The sequence below is a fragment of the Phallusia mammillata genome, chromosome 3, assembly GCF_965637545.1.
Source record: "Phallusia mammillata chromosome 3, kaPhaMamm4.hap1.1, whole genome shotgun sequence".
Classification (NCBI taxonomy): Eukaryota; Metazoa; Chordata; class Ascidiacea; order Phlebobranchia; family Ascidiidae; genus Phallusia; species Phallusia mammillata.
In genome coordinates this window covers 28,954,253-28,977,193 of record NC_137254.1, presented here as the reverse complement: position 1 = coordinate 28,977,193, position 22,941 = coordinate 28,954,253, and the positions used below count along the sequence as shown (strand labels likewise).

The following is a 22,941-nucleotide window of genomic DNA, read 5'->3' as shown; positions in this document are numbered from 1 at the left end:
CTTTTATATACTAAGTGTAAAATCCATCTTTACATACCATTTGTAATGCCTTATTTAGTTGCCGTGATTATTGGTTAATTTTGTATGTAAATTCTGTAGAGAAGAGAAAGCATTCAAATTGGGGTTATAAATCAAAATTATCTCCGGTGTTTAAAATTTTGTACGTTTAATCCCATTAGGTGTGTTAGTCGTTAGGATTAAAGCAATCGAGCACTTTTGCGCTGATTTGTTTTGTATATTTACGCTTTAAATGTAGGTTGTGCAAACCTAACCACATAATGCAACACGTTGTGCAAAGGCCTGTCCGCTGTTCAAATCCATTTGCTATACGTATGGCTCATTACAAACTAACGTAAAGTGCAGAGAAAATTTGTTTTATTGTTTCAATTCAGTCCTACAAAACAATTTTAAACAAATATTTGGTATTTTAGGCATTTTAAATATTTCAATTTAACTCTAACAATTATAATTCCTCATAGATTACACCAATTCGTGAAGAATTGTTTCACGTCGATAACAGTTCATAGTTGCTAGGTAATTATCTTTTAATTATACTTGGTGTTGCCTGTATCAACTCAACCGCGTGTGGCAGCATGTTGTGGGTTTATAAATCCACTAGTTCTGACCACAAATCCGCTATTGTGGTGAGAAAAACAAGCTCCAGATTATGGTTTCCCTCGGGTTTGCTGTTTTAGTGACTCACACCCGTCTTGTGGCTCCAAACCGCTCTCTCCCGCAGCAAATTATTTATTGCCACCGTTTTTTGGATTTCCCAGGTCCGAAGGGAAATTTTATTGCGTAGATAATTGGCTTAAGCTGCGCCACTTTGGGAAATGTTTTTGCAGCGAGCGAGCTTAGAATTTAACTGCACAGTTGCAACAGTTTAACGTTATATATTCTGTTGAGCTTGTCTTTTTTAACGGCGCATTTAAATTCTTCTGATCTAGTCGTTGTTTTGATTTAACTATTATTAACATGAAGGACGAATCGCTTTCTGATCCCTTGAGTTCAGTTCATTCCTATTTTTCTCATAGTTTTGTTGCAATTCAAGCACGTTATTTAAGCATTATGAATGCTTTTGTAGAACTAGCGTAATGGTGTATGCATATAACTGCAGCATTTTTTTTAGATTCGAACAGTACTTTTCGGTTAGTTTGGTTGAGCGTTTATGTTGGGTCGAGTTTATTCCTGTTGATGAGACATCCCCTACTTATTCTGCAAAAAAATTAGACATACACAGTCAACGAAACATTGTTAACTGTACACAGAAATCGCGGTCGAGTGCTTTGGTCGTTGGAAGTAAAGTGTCTGGAAACAAAACACTTAGAATAATTATTTCAAAGTAGAAAAATTTGAAAAACCCAAATGTTTAGCGTCAATTTTGTCATCTGCTCTCAATCCGTTTCGTCTGAAAGTCTAAACTGACCAGTACAAAAACCAATTGATAAAGATGTGTAGCACTTTTTTTTACTCCACGAGGCAAGTGTGGCTCTTTATCCACACATAAGTGACATTCACAACAACTAGAAAGTCAACCGTGCGCTTCAGACGAGCCTGTTTAAAATGTACATCTCCTATTGAGTTAGGATGTTTACACTTCCTCTTCGGGTCTTTAGGGGCCAAACACCACTCTCTATTATAAGTGCTTGCCGGACGTTTGAAAGCAAAGGGAATTTTTGGTCTCGTTTCTCCTTTGCACCGGTAAAACACTCGTATCTTCTTCCTTGTGTTACAGCCGATTGACAAAATAAATGCGACGCTGCTGCCTAAAAAATGTGAAATGTACGCAATAGGCCTAATTTCAATAGCCAGTACAGGTCTTCGTTAAAAAAAAACAGTTACCGTTATGTAGAAAAACTTCTAAACCTACGAGTTTCAGTTTTATGTTATACCAACAAGCATAGCAAGGGTAAAAATACAAGTTTGGAAACGTTTATTTGGGTAGTCTGGAAATGAAGGTTTCCAAAATAGAGATATATATTATTTAAGGTGGATATCGCTACAAGAATGGTAACAGAATAGGGAATTATCTCCCAAATCAATTAACTAAGGGTCAGATAACGTAATACATTTGTAATGAAGAGAAGCGTGAACACAAAAAAACTAGAAAACAGTGCTGAAAATTCCTTCTTTTATGCGCTTTCCCAGTTTGGCTGGTCGATACAAATTCTGTTGACTAACTACCTTCCTTACAAGGGGACGCGTGTTATGTTGACGTCTCTTCCCCATGAAAGAAACCCTTGTTCCCAGCCATGTTGCAGTCGCCCTAATACTTTCGTAAGACACAGGTTTTCGTGTTCAACAAGCAGCCTATACTGTGAGGGAATCCAATGGAATTTATATCGTGCACGTAGCTTCAAAGCGTTGCTGTTTTTTGCGAGCTGTTTACATGCAGAGTTTATTCAGAAGTGTTTGTTCGTAGTGTTAGCATTTTGAAAGAAAATGTGTTGTTTCAGAAACAGACAACTTAACTTACGGTGTAGCTGCGGCGCGTTTTGGTATCATCCACAAATTGTGTTCTTCACTGTTTTGCGCTCAATAACGTTTTAACGTTGCGCAGCTATTTCCGGCTTGGTTATTGTTTTTAGTGCTATTGTGTCGCTATTTTTTCTTTCACCAAGCGAAATACACTCAACTCAACTCAACTAATGATGCATGTGGTATTTGATTTCACGTTATTGAGTAACAATGCTTAAGATATTTTGCGTACGATACTTAAAACGCTGGTCTTAAATCTAACTTAGAATATGGTCTTTTATGAATACAACCATTTAAATTTAAAGCAAGGTTCTCAAATCCATGTTTACTGTGTTTTGCATAACTCTCATAGTAGAATACGAATCGTTTAACTTTAAGTATGGTGATAAAAACACAAACAGTTTAGGCGCAGCTTTAAATTATTTCCGCTGAATGCACAATTCGCAGTAAATTTAAACCTTAAAAAATATTACCTTGTTTGTGTAAAATACATTTGCACATGTCGACATGTATAGAACTGCAAATTGGATTTTGCATTAGGGAGTCGAGCATTGCCGTTTTACAATGCTTTCACTTCCCGCTTAAACGACAGGCTTGACTTTTACATGTATCGCTCCGTCATCGTAAAATCGTAATTTTCTTCTTTGCTGTTAGAGTTCCTGCTGTGCCGATGCTTCGTTCACAAAAACTCCGGCAATCGGTCTCCTGCTGAGCGGTTCTTTTGAGTAAAAATACGAACAAGAAAATTGCTTCTTGTAATATCGTATCGTGGTTTCGTTGGTTTGCGGCTTTGTCAGTAAGACTTTAAGTAACAATAGCAGTCCGCTTTGTTTATATGAGTTTGGTCAGTCTTGGTATTTTATGCAAGTTCATTTTTTTAGGGGAAGCGTTTACGATATTAAGCAGTTTTTAAAAATGTACAGAAATAGGATATAGTTGTCTGTAAAACCGGTTATTTTAGTAACACAAGCTGCAAATGTTATGAGGAACATAATTTCCTTTGAAATAGTAAGAAATTTAGTTGTTTGATACAGGCAACGTTTGAAGCGTATTTTCAGTAGCGTCTATACGTTTTAGGCTGCGATTCAGTTTAGTTCTTGGTGATTGACGTTCATGATTTTGAAAAACGCCAGCTTTCATAAATGAACAGCTTTCATAAATAGTTTGAATTTGCAAATTCTTCGTTGCTTCTCTCTTTTCACATGGGTCATCAAGGTTTCATTTAAATGATTGCACTTCACTTCTTGAAATAATGTATTCTCCTGTTTTAAGTAAAATGTATGGGTGTAGGGCAGGCAACGTCTTTGAGAAACTTTGCCTTTTAACTATAAAATGAAATTCACTGATACTTGAAAAAAACTTTGCATCAATTTCAATATGTGTTGTGGATGCGTTTGTTGTTTTCGTTTAGCTGAATCGCCATCTAATAACATTACAACTTATTGCATAGCATTAAAGTTATGTGTTTTGCTTGCTGTCATTTATTATCTGCTATCACGTATCAGTCGTGTAAATGTAAGGTGTGGCAACCATGTATCTCCGTCACGGAACCGAAAAGCACATCCGCTGCCGTGTGGACATTATTGACATGTTTACAAACGATCGGGAGATTTCAGTCGGAAAATTAACTGTGTCCTTTCAGCGAGCGGCGATCTATTTTCGCGTCAGGTTTTATAAGGGTATTTTTGCTCTGGTTTGAATTTCTTACAAGACGTGATTTATTGGTTCTTGTTGGTAAAGGTCCTACTCCATGGTCAAGCAATAATGGAATGGTCAAGTTTTACAACGTGTTGGTCATCGATCTAAAGTTGTTAGAAGGCGGTCCCGATTGGTTCGTGTTGGTTAGTTTTCAACTTAAATTACCATTTATTTTCGTGCCCGCATATTAGGTGTTTAAATCATGGTCAAGCATATACGGTGTAGCTGCATCGCGTTCAACCACCAATTATGCCCTCCACCGTTTTGCGCTTCATAACGTTGTAACGTTGCGCAGCTATTTCCGGCTTGGTGATTGTTTGTGCCATTCTGTCTCTATGTGTACTTTCACCAAGCGAAATAAACTTAACTCAACACAAGCTTTAACAGAACTATAACTGGTGGGAAAAACAACACGAAATACAAAATCGAAATACAAAATGATATCATAAATGTTTTTCACATTAGTTTTGTAGGCGCACTGGCAAATTAGGCACTGATGCAAACGCGCAGAGCGTTTACACAAAACAAAAAGTGCATTTCACAGCGAACTTGGATTAAAAGTTGTGAGATGTTCGCCCGGGGCTTACTGAGCTCACAGCTGAAGAGACAGAAAGAGATCAGAAAAGAAGAAGATTCCTTGTTAGCTATTTGCGGAATTTGGCATTTTCTCTGGTAGTACTATGCCCGTTTCACGCTTGGCCTACGACCGGTACCGCGCGTAAACACAAGAGATATAAAAGCGCGCAGAAAATCTTTGGGAAGTAGGTCAGCCATTGCCGATTTCTCCTTCTCTCACTTCTCTTCGATTTTTTCTCTCCTCAATTTTCCCACATCGCCGTCTCTCTCGCCTTTATCGCGTTGAGGAAAAAGGGCGCGCGAAGCCTGAAGCTCAACGCCGCAGTTCTAGCAATTAAATGGTCCCAGAAAAACTTCACTAGAAGGGCGGTGGTTTGTTCAACCCGCGGAGGATTATTCGCGCCCCGCGTCGCGCCATGTTTTTGCGTTGCTTTGTGTAATTTCCAGTCTTTGTTTTGTTTTAGACCGGCACGCGCTCTGGAATGTCTACAGGTTTTTGCTTGTTAACCAAAAGGCGAAAAAAGTTGGGCAGCACGATATCCTGTAGTAGATTTTGCAGAGATAATGGAAGTGCATAGTGGGACAGTGGGTGCTTAAGATCTTGTTTAGCTAGAAATTAGCCAAAAAACATTAGAAGAAAATGTTGAATAGACATTCTGGTTTTGTTATACTAGCAGTAGCACCGTGTTCGAACGCTGAGTTTATATAGAAACGACCGTGCTTGTTAGGAGTTAATGTCCATGAACTTTAAAGTAAAAAATAAAAAAAAAACTACTTTGCAACGAGAGAAAACTTTTACGTTTTTCTGCCATAGGTTATTTGCCCAACTTCGTCAGAAACTGGCACAAATACAAGGATTCTTTTGTATATCAGTGGTCACTGTGCAAATTTGCCTAAAAATGGAAAATAAATTCGTAAAAATATTTATATTTTGGCTAAAAAAAAGTATGGATGGTATCGCTAAAAGAGGACATACTGCCTCTTTTTAGTCCGCTTAAAAACAAACATATTTCTCGGGTCATTGCGAAGCAGGCAAGGTGCAGTAAACATGTTATTTAGCAACTTGTCAGACAGGTGTCAATTCTCGCCTCCATAGTCGCTTCACTCAACAACGACTCCTCCTCGCCCAATCCCTCTCAGTCGCCTACTTCTGTCTGCGTTTCTCCTGCTGCAGACAATAATAGGTATGACGTAACCTTAAGGACCAGGTAAAGCACCCTTAGCCCAACACGCCCTCGGTGTTGGATGTCATCGCGCGGCAAAGGATTATGGCGATTTTGTTGAAGTCCCGACTGCGCACAATCCGCACATGCAGTGAGTCATCGAAAATTGGGCGTGGGCGTTTCAAGTGTGAGTAGGAATCAAGGGCTTGTGCAACGTGAAGTTTCATTTGTAGATGATCAGTATGTAAAATTGCAGTAAATTTTCCAACTTGCGGCTTGGGCTAAGATGTAATCGCTTAGGATCGCTTCTGTTCAGTTTTGTTAATTTTCGTGTTTATCCTTTTTGAATCAAGTGTTTGTGCAACGTGAGGTTTCCGCTTGTATGTTCGGATAATGCAACAGATTTCTACCTTGTAAAGTTGTGTTGTGATTCATGTTTACGAGGGTTGCTTATGTTTCTGTTTTAACTGGTTAAATTGCGATGTTTATTTGTCAAAAAAGCTGCAGATCGTGTACGCAGTTTTGACCCATATTGTCTCATCAATGCAGTTTACTGATCATGTAATGGCCTAATGTTTTCGTATTTGTCCTTTTTTACTGATGTTGTATAAAGAAAAAAAATATGTCAGGAGCAAATGTTTGTTGGTGCAACTTTGAGATAAACCTTTAGTCAAACGCTTTCACCCGTTTTGATTTATCTGGACGCACTTTTGTATTATCATTTCGTTGTTTGTTTGTCGGGATCGACGACAATAATCATTTACGGTTTGTAGTCATTTGAAAAACGCCTGTAATCAGCGCTAATGAGTTTGCTTTGACGGCATTATTTTGCAACCAAGGGTGCAGACTAATCCCAAGCAGATTAAACAAACAACGTCAGCAAACAGGCCCTCCCTCCCCTTTCTAGCCACATTGCGTCATCACACTGGCATCTGCGCTATTGCAATTCCCAATATAGGCAGCTAGGAAATATGCTTCGTTCAGCAACAAAGGAATTCACTACACTCTGTTTAAACTGTTCTTGGAAGAAACGCCTTGCGATAAACACTTCAGTTTGCCATGCTTCGGCGTTTTTGTGGTGCATTAACACATGTACGCGAGATGAACATTATAGCATTGGTATGTTTCGCATGTTGCTTCCTGAGAACACTAAAAACTCGCGGTAAGAGGAATTGCTGACTCGGAATAGATTGGCATGGTAATGTGTATCTGTTCGTAATGACAATAGTTAGTTAACATATAAAAAAAAGTTGGTATAGTGTGGTGTTTGCATACAGGTGTTTTTTAACTTTTGCGGTGTTTAACAGGAGTACTTTAACCATGTCGAAAACACGTTTGGACCATACTAAAGCTGTATTCTAAATCACTGTTTGTGTTACAGGTCTTTTAAAGTTTTTGCCTGTTTGTTGTAGCGTAATAAAAAGCTGCCCTCACTCGTGAAACTGCTCATATATTCGTTGCAACCGATTCTCAGATCAACTAAACCGTCATGGGGAACGTAGGAAGCAAGAAAAAGTACAGCATTAATGAAGGACCTGCTAAAGAGGCCCCAGCTGTAGCTGATGGACAAATTAAACCAGTGGTAAGTCTAACGTATGTTAGTTTATGGGCATAATCTACCGTTGTTTAAAACGGTATAAATGTAGACGAAAATCGGCAAGCACACATGATTTGTACGTTAAAAGTTTTGTATTCTTAAACGATACCTACAACACGGCATGGTAGTTTTGGATTTTGCAAAAAAATGACTTTGTATTCATTAAGAAGTTTAATTTTTTACTCGTCTTTACCTGTAAATTATTGGTACATATGTCTTGTTTGGCTCAATTAAGTTACAAATCAATCGTACATTTGCACTTTGTAACCTCAACAAATTTGTCGCCAAGAGCGCATTTTGCCTATCAAGTGCATTATGGATGGACGTAGGGTGACACTCGCCATCTAAAATTGACTATAAATTATTCCCTAACAAGCGTCGGCGTCAGAGTCTTATTAAGTATTAATGACTGTAACTTGCACTCGACATATGGGCATGCGGGGCCGGTGCAGACCACGATATTGCAAAGGCAAACAGATGGCAGACGTTTTGTTAATCCACGCAAACATTATTCCGGCCCTGAGGCCCCTAAGAGACTAGGGATTACGCCTTGCGACCCTTTGAGCGTCCGAAGCTCATGGGAATTTTCAACATGCATCTGTCTTCGATGACGCAGTAGCTATAATCACACATTCCAAGCATGCTCATTGCGCAAAGCTGTTTTCTCTCTTTGCTGCTAATGCGCAAATCAGCATGCCTTCCCCCATTGACTAATTACAGTGACTGACCATACTGACCGACCGGGTGCAATAAATTTACACAGCATGCATTCTACTCAGCACTTAGTCATTTAGTATAGCTGACAAATCAATATCTACTTCATTGTCATAGAACACAGAATGTTTTATGGCTTAGTTCGTTCTCTCGGTATACATCTGTCAACGCTGAAATCCCTAACAGCCTCTAGTTATCAAAATTTGTCAATACTAGACAACATATCGTTAGATAACATATATGCCTCTTGCGCAATTCGAATAACTGTAATCTGAGAAAGGCGTAAATATCTAACGAGTGGAAGGCACGATGTTTTTCAATCTTTATCATACTAAAGACATGTCACTTTCGTATCTTCAAAGAGTCGTTTAAACATTTTCAAATGAAAAGACACGATAGAGTCCTATCAAAAGTTTTTTGATTTACTGCGGTCAACGCAAATTCATTTAAGTCGTATAATTGCAATTCGAAGTGTAATCTTCTATATCAAACACAAGATACAACAAAGCGCTGTCACTAATAGAGTACTGCTTTAAATTGTTGGCCTTAACATGTAAGCTGTAGACAGTGCGCACTCTTTAACGATCTATAAATGTCTCACCGGTGCGGATGAAGGCAAGACCTAGGTATATTTTGACCAGCCCAAACACCTTTTTAAACAGTCACTCTGTGTTTTTCAGGAAAACGATCAAAAAGTAAACGGTGACGTCGGAGAAAATGGCGCCAAAGATACTCACACCGAGGTCGAAGTTCACGTAAATGGAAACGGAACGAGCGCCAAGAACGGCCAGACCAAGAAAGCCAAGTCACCTATCAAGTTTAAACTCCCCAAGGGACTCCCATTCGGAAAGAAAGCCCCCACTACTCCACCACCAGAGGACGCTGCTCAAGACAAAGTTGTTGAAGAAAAACCCGAGGAAGCTCCTCCTGCCCCGGAACAAACAGAAAACGCGGAAGGAGATGCTGCGAAGGTTGAAGAAGTGGAGGAGACCGCTAAAACGGAAGAAACACCAGATGCTGCACCAGAGCAAACTGAAGAAGAAGTTAAGGACGTTCCTCCTGCAGAAGAACCAGCAAAGACAGAGGAAGAACCGGTAGCTCCCAAAGAGGAGGAAAACCCAGCGGAAGCAGCTCCTGAAACAACAGAAGAAGCTGCCCCTATTGCTCAAGAAGAGGCAAAACCTGAGGAACCTGCAGCTGATGCACCTAAAGAGGAAGAAACTGCTCCTAAAGCCGAAGAAATTGAGGAAGCTCCTAAGGAAGAGGAGCCAGCTAAAGAGGAAGAGAAAGGAGAAGCGCCAAAGAAAACAGGAAAGAGCATTAAGAAGATTCTTAGCGGCACCTTCGCATCCCTAAAACGGCGCACTTCAAACAAAAAGGCAAACAAAGACAATGCCGAAGAGAAGGTTGAAGAGGTAAAACCAGAGGAACAAGCTGATGGCGAGAAACCGGCTGAGGAAGAGGAACCCAAAACTGAAGAGGAGGCTCCCGCAAAAACCGAGGATGCCCCAGCTGAGGAAACCCAGCAGGAGGAGACAAAGGATGAAGCCCCCGCAGATGAAGTTGCTCTCGCCACTGAAGAGCCAGCAACTGCAGAAGAAGCTCCGAAAGAAGAGGAGGCCACAAAGGAAGCGGAAGAAAAAGCCGAGGAAGAGCCGAAAGCAGAAGAACAGCCAGCTGAAAGTAAATAGCTTTACTCTAGACAACAAACGATCAGATATTTGTACGCTTGACAGGCCTAGCCCCATGTAACTACACATTCTCAAGCAATATACCAAAATTGCATAAGGAATCGTATTTATTTATTTTTTGATAAAACTTATATCTCGACATTGAGCACAATTTTACAGCTTGACCTTTTTCCGCCATGGTTTTGCTCCCGTATGAGGGCTGTAACGGTTCAGTTGAAGTTCAGAGACAGTGGTTTAAACGCAGACACCACGACAGCTGGGCGTCTGTTTTGGCGCACGGTTACACTTCGCAAACGGCGTTGAAATCGTTGTGCCTGAATTCCTCTCATTGGTTTTGTTTGTGTATTAACATGAGTTTTTTTTCATTTCAGCAAGCCAGGGTTCTCGGTCACCTGGGTTCGTCGGTTCTATCAGAAATTTCTTCGGAAACATTGGCAGGAGAAGTAGCAAGAAGGACAAGGTATGTAATTGCCCAAATCCGTGTACATTGCAGTACACGAAGCAGTAGCAGGAAACATGTACGACTATGTAGACTTTTTAATGTGTTGTTCAACCAATTATAAAATGTCACGAAAAAACATCTGTTAAATGTAGATGATAAATTCATGTCCATTTATATCGTGAACCGTGCATAGCAAAATCATTAAAAGGGTCATAGACTTATAGCGTATGTAACATGGCAGTATAGGAAAGCCACACTTCTTGGTTGTACTTGTACTTGTACTATAACCGCAAACAAAGGGCGAACACGGTCCACTGGGATATTGTATTCTCAAATCGGCATTGAACCAGATCATGAGACTTGAGCTGGCAATACATGGTGACGCTGATGCCCTTTTAAATACCATGTTTATAGCCGTTTCTGACGACTGCGTGTAAGTTGAATTACAACTGTTACGCAAGGTACAAAATTAGCCACCACTTAATTTACTCCAAAAAAGTTCACATTATGGTTGTGACTTTTCTTGTGTAACTGCACCAAGTTAAACCTCATAAATAAACCCCAAACCCTCCGAAAGTTGTTTGAGTTTTGGCAGCAGCACATGGGCCCTTTTGGGGTTTATTTGTATCAAACAGAGCTTTTAAGAATCCGGTATAACCGAATAGCTACCGATGCATTGCAGTTTATTACCATTTGCATATTGTGAGTTCCACAAAAACCACAACAAGACAACGCTTATCAGGAATAGTTTCTGACTCATGGACCAATTTAATCTAATATTTCACAATATCTAATGTTGTTACAACCTGAATACTTGGCGTGTTGAGTTGAGTGAATCATTCAAAGCTCCCCTAGAGAATTTACGCATCTCCGTCAACGCTTGTACTGCGACGGCACCCAAGCGGGTCTTGAATACCTCAAAGGAAATTACATTAACGAGCAAGCGACTCTGGGGCGACTCTAGCTTAAGCGATATTGATTCGGCATTTTAGCACGACAACAAATAAAGAGATTTTGTGTGATGCGATAAACTGCGTATTTCTGTGTCCATAAGATTAAGTCTGAATCACCCTTGTAAGCACCTATTTAAAGTAACCCACCAGTACTCGCACCCCAGTTGTATTTTCTTGAAACCAACTCCTTTACCCAAATCATAAAGCATTTTCACGCCCTTAAACACGTCTCGCACACCTTGGGCGCGCGTGTAACCCTGGTTAAGAACCCTGGTTTATAATATGACAACGAGTTTTGCCATATGTGAGCCTCTGCGTTGGAAGGTTATTGGAATAAATACGGCTCAGTTTCGCCCCTTTTTCGACACACTATTTCAGCAACACTTTGTTGGCCACAGTTGTTTCATTTAAACTGCGTTAGTTGTTCAGTTTGGGTATCTAGTCGCGCAAGTTGAGATGTGTGATTTTAAAGTAACACGCATGCATTTATCCCAATATTGCACTAGCACCTTCTTATGCACCAAAGCCGCAACGAAACTAAAAATTGGCAACGAAAATACAGACAAACTAAGGTAAGAACGTCCACTTTATCGTGAATTCCTAATGCACAATCCACATAAAAATTGCCCCGTTGCATTTAGGCATTTCCTGTCTTCTTGAGCGGCTGTCGTTCTTCAGTAGTCATCTTATCAGGATGCAGTAAAGTCTAGACATAAAGCAGTCCTTGCTTAACCAATGCAGCTATTCTTGTGTCTTGACGTAATAGTCTGGGCCCCCTTGATAACCAAAAGGAACGTGACTTGAATTCCCCCTCAGTTAATTTCATACACTTAGTAACAGTGTTACTGCAAAGAGGTGTTTAATTTAGACGCAGTGTATTCAAATTGAGTGCTATTATAAACTCTTCTGCTGCTTTTTGTAATTCTTCTTAGCTTTTCTAATTGAGATGGACATGGGTGCATTGGTGGGAAAAACTAAGGTTGTTATTAGAATTATTTGGTTTAAGATTTTTTGTTTTCTTGTTTCGACTATTTGTTGTAAGTACAGTTTCGTAACTTTTTTGCGACGTAACATTTAAAATTTAAAGGAGTAGGGTTACTGTTGAAATTAGATTAGTGTTTAACTGTAATGTCGTATATACAACTTGTTTTTCATGGTTAGTGTCAAAATACAATCTAAAACTAAATGTGTTGGCTAAGGTTGCAACGTTTCGTAGTATTTGCAAATAAATAGTTTCTTCGCTTTTTGGCATTGTTAAAAATTGCTAGTTATACACCTGAAATCTTAAGTGGCTAATATGATATAATTTGTAAAATTGCCGATTTGAACAAACCGCGGCAAATATTTGTCATGCACTGATGACATAAAGCGCTTTAAATCCGCAAAGGTATTTACGACTTACAACATGTAGCATTTCTGGCACAGTTATATTGGTATTTGCAATCGTGCGGTTGCTTGTAGAGAAAATGTAATTGTTTTCTTGTGTGTAAGTCTTGGTCCGACTACAAAAACAACAATTGACCCCATTTTCGGGATCAACGTCTGCTGTCACAACCCTCGTAAAAAAGTACAGCGTTCATTGTTTACGACGCTGTTTTTTTTACTAAAGACTTTTTAATAAACGGGTATTTTTTAATGAGGAAAAGCGGCCCAAATAGACACAAAAAACGACATGCTTTATTATTCAAAAGCAAATGCACATGCACATGCTATTATCAGTGATGTTACACCCTTTATCCCTTTATATCTTTGTTTCAAACGTTTTCTTGAATTTCAAAGGCGTAATTTGATAACTGTCCTACGTGAAACGCGCAAGTAACGAAAGTAAATTATATTTAAACTTGCTTTGCTTTTGTCAAGGCCAAGCTTGTGTGATTTCGCGGTAACAGGCGCCTAACGCCTACGCCTACGAACATTTCTCAAGCATTCAACGTAACACAACATAAATTTGGTAAAGCCATGTTAAAATGTTCATGTAGTAAAAACAGCGAAAACGATTTTCTGGCCTCAATTTAGAAGAACAAGTTTTAATTTTTTTGACTTTAGTTGCTTTCCAACGCAAAAGGCCTAATAAACGTCTTTATCTTCGAAACAGAGTATTTGCAAGAATGTTTTATTGTTGAAACCAAATTGTACATTTTGTGTTTTGAAACCTTATGCACAATCGTAGCCTTCGCATAAAAACAAAAGTCACATTTTAAACTCAGTTTCAATTGGATTGGAAGTCCCTAACCCAATTAGCCTGGACCTCCTGGATCTTAACGATCCGAAAATGAGGTTTGTCAATCGTCGTGTAGAGTCTACGGACAAAATCTGACTTGTTCAAACATCTTGTTGTCGCTTGTGTTTGTTTTTTGCTTCAACGACTCTTGGGTAAACACGACGCCACTGGACGGAGGAAGTTATTACCGCTGTTAATGGGGTCGCTATTGGCAGCTGCGTTCATAAACGAGTTCCTCAAGTTTCCTGCTTTCGATTTAACATGAAATGTATTTTCTGGTGTAAAATATTTTCAAGTTTGTTTCAGTCAAAGTATGGACTGAGATTTGCACTGTCAATGCAGCTTCTTTTTGGGTGTTAACAAACTATGCATAGGCTTTTTTATTCTGTACACAGCCCCTTTTCCGCTTAGTCAACTTAGTAATTTTCACTGATTTGGTGCAAGTATATAAATGTTCACATGCGTTGTGAGTCTAGCAGCTAGCTAATGGTCATGTTTATATAGCGCCTTTTATTGTTTTTAAACAAGATATATAATGCGCAATTAGATTTATGTCATATACCATCGCTGTTCAGCTCCCATTTATCTATTAAGCCACATACCATACTCTATATTACCAGCGTCTCCTGGCGAAAATATATTGACACAAGCCGGTTTAAATGCCCGTTTTGTTGCCTGGCATCTGAAACGACCGGGATACTACCCAACGAGTCCCCATGTAGCTTGCTTATCTCCACAAACGTCGTCTTGACAGGCTCGGGCTATGTTGTTCCCCGTGGTGTTTGTAGTGGGTTGTGTTTATCACAGTTTATCTGGCTTGGCTGTCCACTGAAAATGACCAGCCCTGGTTCGTTAAAAGTGGATTTATTTTTGTCACGCCCTATCTCTTTGCTCGATGACTTAGCAATTGACCTATATTCGTCATAACGATTTAAGCTGCTATAGTTTCAATTCACATGAAAAGCTTCATGCAATTAACCTTGAATTTTCCAGCAAATCAACCCGAGTTTTTTAGCAACATAAATTACGTTTCAGTTATTTAACCCTTGGCTGTATAAAGATAGTTAGAAACCAATCTTGAGAGTGAATGTGAATAAGCGGCACAGGCACGAACTTATGACGCACACAGGGCTGTTTTTTGCCCATACTGTTTACATACTTCACTTCTTGACTTGAGGAATGTATGCTATGTGTTGATCTCTCACCTTGACTGCATGTCAGCGCTCAGCAATGTCGAAAATTAGAGAGTGAATTGTCGCAAAGGAATTCGCTATTTATTACGAGTTTAGACTGGCCTTGTGTGAAATTGAATCATAGGAATGCAAGCAACTTCCAGTTAAAATTACAGTCTGCATTTCTAGCGTGAATTTCATCAAATGAGGTTGCTATGAGTCATCACTCAGGCATATTTTACTCCGGTACTCCAAGACTTATATGTGGCGTATCAGAAACCTACAAGGGTAATTTACCTCCTGACCCATTTATCTACCACAACCACACCTAGAATGCCAGTCTGACCCAATTTGTTACCTGCCCATCTTCAGTTAAAACAGACAAAAATCTTTCACTAAAACCTAGATTATATTTCGGAGCGATAGTGGAACGAGGTTTCTTGTTGGACGCACTTACCGAGTTATGGTCGATTGAGTGAAAACAAAAGTCGCTTTATCTACCTCTTCACGGTTGGTCGACCAAGCTGTTTGACTTGACGTGGTTTTGATTTTGCTTTTCCCATAACAAACCTCGGCAACGTATTTTGTTGCATAACATTCATATCTTTGTTGTAACGTGCTGTAATGGTTAAAGACACCAAATCAATTACGAGTGCCTAATGTATTTTTTTGTTTTAACAGAGTGATGATGAGGAGAACAAAGAAGAGAAAAAGGAGGATGAAGTAAAAGAGGAAGAGGGAGAAGCCAAGCCAGAGGAGCAGGTTTGTTATTAGATTTTAACCAGTTTTGACTGTGCTCTCTAACTGTATCTCTTAACAGGAACCTGCAGCGGAAGAGGCAACTAAAGAAGAGCCATCCCAAGAGCAGGATGAGGCTCCTAAGGAGGAGACTGCTCCTAATGAAGATGAAACGCCCAAAGAATCAACTCAAGAAGAAGAAGCCCCAAAAGAAGAGCCTGCTCCTAATGGAGACGAAACACCCAAAGAAGAAGTTCCCAAGGAAGAGGCTGCTGCCGCTGATGAAGAAACAAAAGAAGAGGAACCAGCTGCTCCAGGTGTGTATTGTGATCTTAATTGGTATCCTTGTTTGTCAATCTGACTGCAAGTGGTGGTTTTTCCAACCAATTTTATTACGCAAGACTAGCGTATTGTTGACTTTCTAAATCCGAGACTTTCCTGTTGTTTTGCTACAAGAGGTTTGATGCCATGGTAAATCATGCTGTTGTTTCGGCTTATCACTGTTTAAATTCCTGCGTTCACTTCTTCCCACGAATCTACACGGCCGTTCTCAACACGTCCCGGGAGTAGATGTGACTGTAGAACCGGCGGTTTGTGAATCCCATGCACAAGGTCCAAGTGGCGTTGGCGCTGCGCGTGTCAAGCAAACGTTCGTTGGTTAAGCGATGAACAATCAAAGGAACTTGTATCGGGCCACTTTAGACGGAAAGTATGTGGGCCTGCGATGTCTAAAACGCGTGCGCTGTCTCTTGCTTTCTCATGGGAGACGAAGCACCCTTGGGGTGGAGATAAGACACTAAACAACTGGTGCAGGACCTGTAATTGGCAGCAACAGCAGAAGATCCGCGCCTTGAAACCAGGCTTACTGCGCATTCCTGTGCCTTCAAGCGTTTTGTTGTCACGCTTCGCGTAAACAATGGAGAGCGCGAGCTGTCCGTTAACGTCACAGACAAATAACTCGGGCCACGGTTCCGCTGTGCAATGTACAGAAATTCTTATGATGCAGAGTCAAAGTAAAGTGTAAATTAATTGTTAATGGGGTCAATTTCCATTAATGGCAGCCTAAGAAATTATCAAAACGTAGTTTCATTGTAAGTTTGCCCGAAACATAAGTCAAAAAGCGAGATTTATTTATGCACATATTTCATCCAATTTTACTGTTATAATTGGGGTCATATACAAGTGTTGGAAAAAATGTGTTGGGTCCCCTTAATGCTAAACACAGTTTACACCGCCGTGCTGTTGTTTAAATGCCTTGTAGATGCATCAGGAATCGACCTGTTTTATATTTTGCACCCTGCAAAGTATCGTTTGCTCCTTACAATCTATTTTTACCACTTTCACCACAAATGCAACAGCTAACGCTCTCACCAACACAAGCGTGCAATTAGTTTAGTCTTCCTATGCCCCGGGGCCTATTTTTTGCCCGCAATGCCGCGAAAGCGCAATATAAAGAACACCACAGCTTTGCACGTTATATTGTCAATATAGGCACACTGGAATGTGCCTTAATGCCTAAACCTTATTGCTTCCAGCTATAGGCAACGTTGTATGGGATTTCTGCTACTTTTCATTTAATGTATGGCTATGGTTGCAGAGCAATATTGCTGCGGTAACCTAACAGAAAAAAAAAGATATATCGCATGTGGCTTCTCGAGGCTTAGTTAGTACCATCGCATATGACTTGTTTTCAAAAGTCAAAGCAGCTACCATGTCTCAAAGCGCTATGTTTGCAAAAAAAAAAGTTACTGGTAATTTTTGCTTGCAAAAAAAAAGTTACTGGTAATTAAGGCATTCAAAATATCAGATATCATTTTACAAGATTGATAATGGTTTGCGCTTTAAAACTTTCATAGGTTAATGTTTCAAAGTGGAAAACATTTACCAGTCCCAGAGCATTTTTCGGTCTAGTGGCTGTAATGCTATTCTCGGCATATAATAAGTGCGCACACACACGCTCTGTTGATATCAGTTACGCCCAAGATCGACTATCACTCAAGGCTGTTGTTAAACATACCCCAATAAAAAGGCCTTTAACGCTCGTAGTTGGCTGATCTTAGCTAATTCTCGCAGCAAGACTTTTCTGATATAATCGTCAACTGTTTGTGACTCTTTACGACAAAATGTGTGTCCATATGCCATTCTAATATTTGAGAAATCATTGACTTTTAAACAACCTGCGTTGTCTGACCATGCAATTTAACGTTCACTAAAACACTAACACATGGCATTTTCGATTCAGATTGTTGGTCTTTTTTGACATCCTGTTATGTGGGTTATTCTTGAAGCGTAAAGTTTGTTTGAATGTGATTTGATATGCAGTGATCCTGACACGAAAGCAATGCGACACGACCAATATGATCTGTCTACCGGTGGCAATTATACCTGGCAGTCAAACTAGAATTCTTGAGAGTTCATTATCAACGTTGTATGCAAATGATATTATTAAGCCTCGAGGCATGAAAAACAATTTCAAATTCCCAATGGATTAAATTTCAACGAGAGTTGTCTCATGTTTTAGAACAAGCTGAAGAGAGTCAAGGAAAAGAAGAACCAGTAGCAGTAGTAGAACCAGTAGCTCCAGTCGAACCATCGGAACCAGCTGAACCATCAGAACAAGCCGAACAATCAGAACCAGCCGCAACATCGGAACCAGCTGAACCAGAGAAACAGGAAGAAGCACCCGGTAAATATATGTTTACCCTTGATAATTTGTTTGAAACTTTTCGTCTACTCTAAAAGATTAGTCCAATTTGATTTACGCTTTTATACACAAAAAAATGTGCACAACACTAGCTTTTCCTGCTTCGTTTCATTGTCTTTCTTGTCATACAGAACCAGTGGTAGAACAAGAGCAAACTCCAGCGCCACAAGATGACACCCCAGAGCAAGCAGCTGAGCCAGAACCAGAAGTAAGTAGCTTTCCAACCTGACTTGTTCAGTTTGATGGTGTTGTATAACCAATCATGTATACTGATGTGACTTCAATCTCCTAAAGTGTTTTGCTTGGTATTGACACTTACTTCAGCTTCACTGATAAGACGCCCAAATAAACATCAGTTTGCTGGCATTTTATATTTTATTATGCATTCCTATTGTGAAAAAGTGCCACACTTAGCAACCGAATTCTACCTTAGTTGCATCAACAACTAATTCTAAACAAAATATTTTAGGCTCCTCCCGCCGAGGAACAAAAAGAAGAAGCTCCCCCAGCCGACGCACCAACAGAGGATCCAACTCCTGCTGCATCCGAACCTGCGGCCGAAGAGCCAGCCCAGGAGCAAGAGGAATCTCCCAAGGAGGAACCCGCTTCCACTCCTGCTCCCTTGGAGGAATCTGCTGACCCACCCAAAGAGGAGGCACCTGAGGCACCAAAAGAAGATGTCACAGAACCTCCAAAAGAAAATGCCACAGAACCTCCAAAAGAAGAGGAGACCTGCAAACACCAACTTGAACAAGAGGAGCAGACGCAAGGTAAGAATTTGGTGTCCAGTAGCTGTTTGTAAGTATTTGGTTGGGTGCAAACATTCAAAAAACATTGGTGTAAATATGGTGATAAGCTTTTGGAGTATCAATGGTGAGCTTTGGATAAATCACATCCATAATGTCCTCAGCTATTGATTTGCTTTGAGCGTTTTGAATAGCATCCGTTGTTTTATGTTTCGTTTTTGCTTTTTTGTTTGTCGATCATCACTTGCAAAGCTTGCAACAATCTCTTCTGCATGGTATATTGTTTTGCCAAACGCATTTACTTGATTCCTAATTTGTTGCATGAGGCTCGGGCATGTGGCTAAAGCTTCAAATAGCATTTGTAATGTGCATGTCTTTCGCTAATCGTACGCTGTTTGAATATCTATCAGGTTGCATTTATTATTTATTTTCTAAAATTCGTTATATGTTACCATTTTAAAACTGATCACCCCTTTAAATGTAACTAAACAAAACTTTAATTGCAAAATGACAATTTTTACCATGTTTTATAACCCGAGTGTTATGCAATATTCTTTACACAATCAATGCTGTGATCATTGCCATTGAAATCAAGGCTGATCTGTTACTCCCTGTTGAAGAGGGTCAAAATAGACACACCAGGTAAGGATTGTGATTCTCTTGAGTTTTGGTTCTTTTTGTTTCTTGCTTCGTGTGAGAATCTATGGCTTTAGATAACAAGCTGTTTGTTTTGTCTTAATTTGGCTCTTGTTTATACGATTTGGCTGATTAAGCTGCTTTATGGCTCATGCAGATACACGGACCTCCATGGAATTTACTTTAGATTATTGCCTGTGTTTGGTTTGTTGTGTTCTCTTTCACTTCAATATGATGAATGATATCCGCATATTGAATCAATAGCTTTACACTTTGGTCTTAGACTAATCAATCACTTTATCATTTGTTATGTCACCCAAACCACTCGCCGTTTTTGCCGCAGCAGACGGACTGAGCGATTTATTTCCAGCCACTCGGCACGAGCATGTCTGTAGTCTAGAAATAGTAGATCCATTGTGCAACAAATATAGTTCAAAATATATAAGCCTCAAATACAAATTGACTTTTCAGAACAAGTTGATGAAACTGTAACCGCTGATGAACATGTAAACCCCCCGGAGGAACCAAGCATTGAGACTGAGGAAAAAGCTGCAATAGAGGACGGGGAAAAGGAGATCGCAGAGCCACAACAAGAGACTGTTGATACTTCTGTTATAGTTGCTGTTCAAGAGCCGGAAACTGTTGATGAAAACCAAGAACCTGAGTCACAAAAGAACGAAAATAGCGAGGAACAGATAGTTGATGCTCCTAAAAGCTCAGAACCAGAAGATACACAAGCTCCTTCGGAAGATGTGGCTGTAACGGAAGAGCCAGCTGAGGAGCTTCTAAGCGAGGAAGCAAAGCCGCAGGAAAATTCAAAAGATGAAGAGCAAGTCACTGTTATCCAAGATGAACCGGATGAAAAACCTACAGAAACGCCTGTGGCAGAAAACGAACCGGAATCTGAGCCAGAAAAAGTAGAACAAGATAAAGAGGACACTCAGTCCAAGGAAGAAAGTCCTGTTGTTGCTGAAGCTGATCAAGTTGCTGAAGCTGATCAAGCTCCTAAAGATTCTCCCCAGGAGGCCCAGACGGAGGAAAGCGATGTTCCGATAACAGAATCGAAAGAGGACGCTCTTGTTTCTGAAACACAGGAAGAGTCGATTGATGAGGAGACGGCCAAGCCCGAAGAAGCGGTTGCACCAGAACAAACTCCCACTGAATCGCCAGAGATAAGTCAGGAGGAAGAAACGAAAGAAACGTCTGAACCTCAGGGCAAAGAAGACGTTCCTCCTGAAGAAGAACTCAAAACAAACCAGGATGAAACATCTCCAACCGAAGACAAATCTGTTGAAGAACCTGCTGCTGTTCCAAGCCAGGAATCACAGGAGCCTGTTGCAGAAAACACCGAGTCTCTGGAACAAAAGAAAGAAGATAAACAAACTGTTGAGCCAGCAGCAGAGCAGTCCAAGGAACCGGAAGAACCAGTTGCTCAAGAACCTACTCAGACGAATGAAACCGCCGCAACGAGTGAGCAAAGCCAAGACAATGAGCCACCCCAAAGTGAAGAAACTGATGCACAAACAGAGCAACAAGCTTCTGTTGGCTACATGAGCTTCGCTGTGGTCTGAGATGACATCCAACTCTGTGAAAAAGACTTCACTAGGCACACCAAGGGCGCAATAATTCGCTGTTTTTTTACTATTTCCCAAGTGGCGATTTGCGTGTTTTTGACAGAAGTCATGTTTTTTTATTACGATGCATGGGTAACGCTAACCCACTAACAAACGTGGCTTGCTTGTTTGGTGTGTTCGATCTTGGCCTGTCGTCTATTGCAAAAATGTTGTGTCCGTAGCAGTTGTATGTCTGATTTTTAATTTGTCTGTTATACATTTTTTTCCCACAGAAACTTCGTAAAAGCCTCTCTCGCCAACACTGACGTCAGCTCCAGGACCGGGGAGACACCCAAATTTAATTCCCAGCCGAAACAAAAGGCGAGGTCAAAGAAAGTTTTCCAGGCATTTCTTGCGTATGTAACCCCGTTTGTTTTTCGCACTAGATACGGGGTCTTATTATTCTCGTTCATCCTTCGAAATAATTTATTCGTGTTTTTTTTTCGTGTGACAAAACGTGCACCCCCTCACTTTCCTTGCTTGCAGAAGTCTGCCTAGATAACTCTTGTACATAAATATCTTGCATTCTGTTTTTTGTTTAACTCCTTGGCCCAATTGAAGTGAAAATATTAAAGCTTTATGTACAGAAACTGCCTTCATAAAAAACCTGAATCTTAGCTAAGCTATTTTGAATTGAAATCTTATAATTTTTTCACAAAAAACTTTAATTTTGTTTGTACACTTTTTTAATATAATTTAAACATATAATTTAGTAGTTTTGCGTTCAAATGTGGCATGGTGCGACCTTTCTTAAAGTTGGTACAACGTTTTGACTTGATTTCTAGTGTGTAGCCACCCCTTGTATGTAAACTGTAAATTCTAAAGCAGTTCTAACTTGCTACAACTGCCCAGCAATGCCTAACCAGTACTAGTCTTATTTTTTGACGCTTGCTTGCGGATTTTCGAGTTTCGTTTTGTATTTTCCGTGGCTTCGGACCTCAAGCTGAAGATCTTCTTTGTTTCCAGTATCAAGGTGTTGCTTTGCGCCTTGAACTCGCATCAGAGTAACCTTAGCTTGTGCCACGGCAAGTTTGTACATGCGGTAGACTTGGCTTGCTTTTGAGCCAAATCAAAGACTTTTTTGCTTTGTATTTTTGCTACCTTTTTGTACTTACTGTCACAGAGAGTGTAATTGTTGCCACGTTTTTGATTTTTTGTTGGAGTAAGCACCAGTGCAAAGGAATTAACGACATTTATGCTTGGTGCTCGACCCCTTATGGTACCGACCGCGTTTTACCAGCGCAGTGTTCTCATAAAAACCCGACCTTGTATAATTCAACAAACAAAGCAATGTAACATTTCTGTAATCTAACAATTTAACAATTCTAGGTACGCATTTGTAAGCGCAGTTTTTCACAAAATAATTTGCAAGAGCCGACGCAATGCAATTGCCCGCACGCAAGGGAATGATGTACAGCCATGTGTTTTGTGATTGCGCAAAAAGATGAGTTGGCGCACTGTTTTTGGGATGTTTCCGCGTGTAAATACTCTGTTACACACTTTGTTTGTTGCAGTTCATTGCGACTATTTCGTCGTTACCGTAACACAAGTCCATTTACTTCTAATAATACATTACTAGAACACAACTCTTGGTGTTGATTTTGCTCTGTAACTTACGAATGTTTGCAGTGCGTGAAAAAGCCGCTTTGTCACGGCACGATGCTTTATTTCCACAAAGTCCATTGTGCCGCTTTTTAAATGTTCGGAACAGAAACGTTCGCTCTGTTCCTGGAAACTAAAAGACATAACGCAAAGTCTCTCTGAAAAAAATGCCAATTTTTTTTTTAATCCGCCAAAAC

General features: G+C 40.1%; 1 protein-coding gene across 1 annotated transcript; it reads left to right on the top strand.

The window, feature by feature from the left end:
• Positions 1-7,275: 7,275 nt before the first annotated feature.
• LOC145217532 (uncharacterized) lies at positions 7,276-21,359 on the top strand. The gene is made up of 9 exons (XM_080084792.1): positions 7,276-7,497; positions 8,907-9,909; positions 10,289-10,377; positions 15,387-15,467; positions 15,526-15,760; positions 17,965-18,129; positions 18,279-18,355; positions 18,617-18,917; positions 20,001-21,359. Exons 1-9 carry the CDS (start codon positions 7,405-7,407, stop codon positions 21,098-21,100), a joined length of 3,144 nt encoding a protein of 1,047 aa, XP_079940918.1. The 5' UTR covers positions 7,276-7,404; the 3' UTR covers positions 21,101-21,359.
• Positions 21,360-22,941: the final 1,582 nt, after the last annotated feature.

Excerpts from the sequence above, each read along its gene's own strand:
- LOC145217532 (XM_080084792.1), top strand. The coding sequence starts at position 7,405 with ATGGGGAACGTAGGAAGCAAGAAAAAGTACAGCATTAATGAAGGACCT. Across the intron at positions 15,468-15,525 it reads AAGCCAAGCCAGAGGAGCAG|GAACCTGCAGCGGAAGAGGC; the intron begins GTTTGTTATTAG and ends ATCTCTTAACAG. Across the intron at positions 18,130-18,278 it reads GAAACAGGAAGAAGCACCCG|AACCAGTGGTAGAACAAGAG; the intron begins GTAAATATATGT and ends CTTGTCATACAG.